At 42.9% G+C, this 6,658-nt stretch overlaps 1 protein-coding gene across 2 annotated transcripts in view; it reads right to left on the bottom strand.

Moving 5' to 3' along the window:
• Nucleotides 1-1,478: 1,478 nt before the first annotated feature.
• The window catches only part of sertad2b (SERTA domain containing 2b), a 42,136-nt gene continuing 36,956 nt past the window's right edge, over nt 1,479-6,658 (bottom strand). For both annotated transcript variants that reach the window (XM_085369580.1, XM_085369579.1), the window contains exon 2: nt 1,479-5,502. In XM_085369580.1, the coding sequence (XP_085225706.1) occupies nt 4,239-5,498 (1,260 nt within the window). In that variant the 5' untranslated portion in view covers nt 5,499-5,502 and the 3' untranslated portion in view covers nt 1,479-4,238. The remainder of the gene's footprint in view (nt 5,503-6,658) is intronic.

Below are 6,658 nucleotides of genomic sequence, written 5' to 3'. Positions count from 1 at the left end.
TAATACATTCAAAGGAGAGAGAGGCAATATTCAGACGACACACGCAGAGGCAGTTCTCTGTTTCCCTGCCTCTGTCCTCACTGACCCCAGTGCTGCTGTTGCTAAGTTGAGTTAAACTTTGCATGTCTCCACCAATAGAGACAGACTGTCCCCCTTCCCCTCACAGCTGTGTGGCCTGAATAATGGAAATAACCACCGGCTTGTGGATCTGGAGTCATGGCTGTTTAACAGTGGCTAACATTGGCGCCCTGCCATTGTAAACCGCAGGGGGGAAGAAAACAGGGAAAGACACATACTTAGCTTCCTCTTGGAGATTGCTGAGCTGTCACCCAAGGACAAGCAAGAAAGAGCTGGTCCTTTTGGGAGGCACCGAGGCCCAAACCTGACCAAAAGCAGTAAAGGTTTACTATTTTAGTCATTATTATTATTATACTTATCCATAACCTTTATGGTCATTGTAAGGCGGTGTTGTGCTTCTGGATGAGGCAACTACCTCTTGTAGTGTTTAGTGTACCCAGATTGTTCAGATCTTCAACAATTTTAATAGCAAGGATACTCAACAGCCTCAAGAGACCTGGTTATTGAAGAAATTCAAGAAAACGAGTGGAAGTCGTCAATTCTGGAACTCTTTCTGGTCAAGCGGTCATGGCAGACAGCTGCCTCTCCCTGAGCCTGGTTCTGCCTGAGGTTTCTTCCTGTTAAACGGGGTTTTCTCCTTCCCACTGTTGTCAAGTTCTTGCTCATAGGGGTCATCTGATTGTTGATATTTTTCCTCAGTGTTATTGTAGGGTATTTACCTTACAATATAAAGTGCCTTGAGGTGACAGTGATTTGGTGCCATATAAATACATTTGATTTGCAATTTAATTAATTTTTTAAAGTTTGTTTCCAGAGCTTTCGGTTACACCTCATGGCCATCTTCTTCACAGGCACTGTGCATAACCCTCTCATCATGTGAGTCTTATTACACACATAAGTTGAACTTGTGGTAAAATTTCCCTCATCTTTTTTAACTAAGCCAAGAACCAGTTTATTAGTTGTATTCCACTTCTGCTTGTCATCACTCCACCTTTGACAGTGACTCATGTTCAATCATGTACACGTCAAAAAAACAAAGACAAGGAGACACAACAGACACCTGCTCTTTTTACAGTTTATTGTATATGTATATTTATATATATTTATATATATATATATACATACATACATATATATATAAATATAAAACTACAAAAGTAAGACTGTTTCAAATTCATAGACAGCTGTACTTTTATTTCATTTATTATGTATATATATATATATGTGTGTATATATATATATATATATATATATATATATATATATATATATATATACACACATACACACACACATATATATATATATATATATATATATATATATATATATATATATATATATATATATATGTATATATACATATATACATATATATGTATATATTATCTACAGTCCACATTTGGATCCCAATACAGTGATCAGCTGATAGTTTCTCTCTGTGTGTTTGTGTTCTATTGCATAGAAAAAGGCACAGCTCTGAGGTCTGTGTAAAATACAGCCTTTGCAGAGGGACTCAGCCTCGACTGTGGTCAGTCCTTATCTGCGGTTAGAAATTGCCGCACGCTCGGACAGCGCTTAAACCGATTCGGTGACAAACACTGATCGAAAAAGACTCAGAACCTTGAATGTTGTTCATACTATGTACATTACTTTTGGCATCAGAGCATCTGACAGGCTTTGGAGACTTGACATCTGAAGGTTTGAGATGGGCTTTTTGAGTATTGCTGCATGAACTCTTCGCCTTCAACTGGAAAGTGATGAACAAGAGAGTACAAAAGATGTAAAAAGTTGTGGCCGCCACCCCAGAAATCAAAAAAACAAAAAACAATAACAATGCAACAAAACAAACATAAACAAGATAATATAATTACCTATGTATATAAAAAAAATGGCTTCCACCCCATAGTTCCACACTCGGATACATTCCTTTTTGAAGTACATTCCTACCACACATTCTGTACACACATTTACAATCCAAATGTTCACATAAAAAATAAATATATTTACAAAAAAAGGGGGAAAATCCATACGAATAAATAACTTCATTGACAATTTAAAAAAAGGAAAGAAAAACAAGCACTCCAAAATTTAAATATGGTGAAAGCAACAAGATACGGTCATCTAGAAATGGTATTAGTTGGTGCTGCCATGTGCTCGGCTCACACTCTGCTTCGGTTTAAAATGCCATTCTTTTACAAGCTAGTTGAAGTCAAATGTACCCTGGGAAGCTGATGATCTTCCACTGGAACACAATGTTCTCGAACGATACCGCGAGACCACCGCAAAGCTGTGCTGGCAAACACACGAGGGTTCAGGGGTTCTTACGGTGACTTGCTGAAAAACGCTTCCATAATCAAAATAGCCACCGGTGGCATTCCCCGGCCCTCTGGATCATTGCAGTGTCCAGAAACGCTTCTTCTGACAGATGCTGTATGATGAGAAAATACAGCACACAGCAGCTACAATGGTGACTAACATTAAAGCTGTGCTCTCTGGTGCCCCTTCTATACTTTCACTAGATGATTCTGTGTAATATGTACCTTGCAGTGATAAACCCACAGACAACTGTTACTCAGAATCACTTAACTGCCAGTTTTGTGTTTTAGTGCCATAAATATTCACTGGTGACCTCTGCTGGGTGGGGGTTGGAAGTGTTTTGAAACAACACTTTGCATGGTTGCAGTATCAGGTTAACACTGTGGTTTGGGTTTCCTACTTCACCCGCATTCTTATTATTTACGAGTCAGATTTAGACCTCCTGGCCCGTGAGCTTTTTGAGGCAATCTCAAAATTGTCCTGCAGAACCATGAGATTTTGCACTTTAGGGCTTCTATTCTAAGCACAAGTAAACATACTCAGGGTGTGTTTAATACTGTATGTCCTGCTACAATTTGCCAGTCACCTGTGTTGCTAAATCAGAGGGAACTAAACCTCACCCAAAAAATAATAGTCCTACTAACCGCCCACATTTTTCTTGTGTAATTCCAAGAGTTGCAGTGGTACCACAGTGAATTTCCCTGCAATGGGGTAACAGCTGTTTTGTTTTCAGGCCTGCGCAGCTAAATTTAACATGCGTGTAGTGAGCCCTAAGCCTCTGCTTAGGCTGCACTTTTCACATCATCTACATCCGACTGGGAGCCATGAGTCGGTGCTGCTGCTGCTTCTGCTGTTGCTTCCAATGTAAACACGCCGAGCTTTCCCCTGTGGGTGTAGCTCATTTGAATTCTGCTGCAAGTGAATCATGATAACCAGCTCCTATGACCGAACTTATGTAAAACAGCATCCAGCACAGTTATATGTGCTTGCTGATAAGGAGAAGTACAAAAAAGAGTTTACCAAGACATCGGCGAGGCGTCGCAGAGCCACTCCCAAACTGTAATCGTATAGCCAAGCTAATATGTCATCTAGCACACTGGTAAAACTACATATTCCTTTTTATGCTTGCTTTACAAATAAAACATAGCATCTGTAATAAGATAGAGATTAAATAATTACTATTTGATCATGAGAAATTACCTTACTTAACGATAGTTTCAATACAATAAATTAAACAAAAAACATTAAGGAGTGACCTCTCTAGGCTGTTAAAACGAAAAAAAAAAAATACTGTTAAAACAGGAATTGAATAAGTGGTCATTTTGAAAGGCACTCATCTGCTAAAAGCCATAATTACAGTGTGTGTGTGTGTGTCTCATGTTTATGCTTGTATTTCTTTACCTGTGAGGAGTAAGTGTCCCCACAAGGGTAGATAGAGTTGTCCACAACAAGGACAATTTCATTGCTTCTATTTACAGTTACTCCTTAGGGTTAAGGCTTAGATTAAAGTTAAAGATTACAAAGAGGATTAGGTTTCGGGAATGAAGGAAGTCAAAGGAGGTCCTCACAAGTATAGAAATACAATTATATGTGTTTGTTTCCCGGTTACTTCTTTTCCATATTTGGAAAGGCGAGGACAGTGCATGCACAGTGTTGTGTAGTAGTAGTAGTAGTTGTCATAGTAGTACTAACTGACATCACCATCGATGTTTACAATTACCGACTTTTGAAGAGAGTTTAAAAAAAAAAAAATGTAAAAACAACAACCAGGAAAAAAAATCGATCCCACGTTTTCATTCCAGTCTGATTAAACTGTTTCTCATGGGGGGGGCATCCTTGAGTCAGGAGCCCACCAACACCTCCATGATGTGGTCCAATTCTGTCAGATCAATTTTGAAAGGCTGATTGGCTGAAACCTGGGGGGCAGGGCCGCTGTACGGTGCCCCCAATGATTTGAGTAGGTCGTCCGCCGTCACCACTGGCGACACTTTGGCGAGGCCGCCGGTGCTTGCTGTCCCACCCCCTGCTCCCCCTGCTGTCGTGCAAGGGTCAAAGTCATACATGGATGTGTCAATGTCGGCGAACAGGACATCATCCAACGCCAAGTCTGAGAGAAAGGGCGAGGGCGAGGAAGAGGACGGGGGACAAGAAGGAGAGGAGGAAACGTCTACCAGGCCACCTGGGGGCACTGCAGGAAGAGTGTCCATTGGCCGGAGCTCAGCACAGCGGCCTTCCACTAGGAAAACGGCAGCTGCCTCTGGTTTAGCACCCGTAGTCCTGCAGTCTCTGGGTGAGCCGGTGGGTGTAGGTGGGAGGGGTTGGGTGGTTGGTGTGGGAGCTGGGGAGGTAGTCATGGTCGTAGTATTAGCTGCTGCTGTCCTTGTTATGGCTGTAGGAGGACCCAACTCCATGTCACTCAGAGAGGAGGAAAAGACAGGCACAGGGACAGAGGGGGCCTGGCTCAGAGGTGCTGAAATGGGAGGCTGCACTGGGGGTGGTGACAGCGGAGGGGTGGGTGGAGATACCGCGCAAAAGGCTGAATCTCCACCATCCTCCTCCAGTAAAGAGGCAGGAGTGAGGCAGGCCTCCAAAGGGGCAGGACAGGCCTCCAGACGGCTGGGGCAGGCCTGGGATACCTGGCAGTTGGGAGGCACCATTGGGTGGGGTGAAGGCGGAGGAGCAATCGCTGGCATCAGCAGTGCAGAAGGCTGGGATACCTGTGTGCTCGTTGCCGCTGACAGAACGCCGAAAGATGGCGGCGCCTCACGGAAGCCTTCGTCCATGGGGTCGTCGGGTGGCGGTGAGGGCGGAAGGAGAAGTGGCCGCAGGGAGCCCTCTTGCTTGAGTTCGTCCTGGATGCGGCGGAGCATGTTGTTGATGAGGACGCGGCGCTCCAGGCTGGGTTCTCCCAGCGGCCGTTGGCTGTACAGCTTCATCAGAGAGATGTTAAAGATGGTCTGCCGCTGCAAGGTGTACGACACCTTCGAAAGACCTTCTGGAGTGACGCCTAGCCCCCCTCCCGCCACCGGCGCCTCCAGCGTTTTGCCTTCCAGCCCCTCTTCATCCTCGTCCAGCTTTCGCTTCGCACCTTTACCGAACATATATCTGAAAAACAAATAAGCAGAGACAGAGGAGAGATTATTGAAGACGCATATAGCTTTGCTAACATTAGGGTTTAGCTGTCTTATCGCTGGATGTTACTGACATCACACAAAACTGAGAGTAGAAAAAAAATGTCTGTTTAGAGTTTAGACTTTGCCCATTTTAATGTGATGATCCAGCACTGTGAAAGCAAACATGACCGAAAAACAGGGAAAGCATAATAGGTCCACTTTATAAGCAACTGTGGTTTGGCCTACTCAACAATCACTGATTACACTGACCAGACACAAGTGTCAATTCTCTTTTCAGGTTATTGAACTTTTGTGACTATTCAACTTTTTCTTTTTCTTTTTAAAAAAAAAGTCATTAATAAACTATCACTCCTTAATAAATAGCTAGTTTTTCACAGTCCTAGTTACTTCCTCTCACTAGTGGACGTTTCCCTGCTCTGTAAGTAGAGTCATGTTCTGGTTTGTTCCCCACAATACACCTCAAAACAACTCTGATATTCTAAAAAAAAGAAAAGAAAAGAAAATTCTCATCTTGCAATTGAGGGATATATTCTTATGGTGAGCAAAATCCAGCATCCCAACTGGATTACAGTATAAAATGATCATCAAACCCAACTTCATCTCACTAAAACACTGACATACTCCACAGTGAAGTTTTCAGACTGAAGCATAGCAGCTTAACTGGCGTGATTCAAGAAGCTGCTTAAACGCAACGAGCTTACTGTGACAGGGGATTTTAAAAAAACACATATATTGAAACCATAAGCAGCTGCATTGGGAGCCTCACCACTGCACACTAAGGCCCAGCACACACACACACACACACACACACACACACACACACACACACACAAACAAGAAGTTATGTAATAGCAGCGCTCCCTGCTGTACCACAGGATCAGAGGCCAGATTTAAAGCCCACCCCCTCCACTCTCCCTCCTCGTGCCACATTAGAATAGCACACCGAGTTACTAAGTAGGACGTGGTGGGGGGACAGTAGGAGAAAAACGGCTGAGAGAGATTATTGCACGAAATTCCCTGAATAAACATATTAGCTTTAAGAGATACATGTATCTACTGAATTGTTTCTGTGCTGCAAAAAAGAAAGAAAGAAAGAAAGGCATTGCTGCAGTATGTTTGACTTTAAT

This window comes from Diplotaxodon limnothrissa, linkage group LG13, assembly GCF_057381915.1.
Source record: "Diplotaxodon limnothrissa isolate DT_005_m linkage group LG13, D_limnothrissa_male_GT1.1, whole genome shotgun sequence".
Taxonomy (NCBI): domain Eukaryota; kingdom Metazoa; phylum Chordata; class Actinopteri; order Cichliformes; family Cichlidae; genus Diplotaxodon; species Diplotaxodon limnothrissa.
The sequence above is the reverse complement of the archived record's forward strand: the minus strand, read 5'-3'. Positions and strand labels throughout refer to the sequence as shown.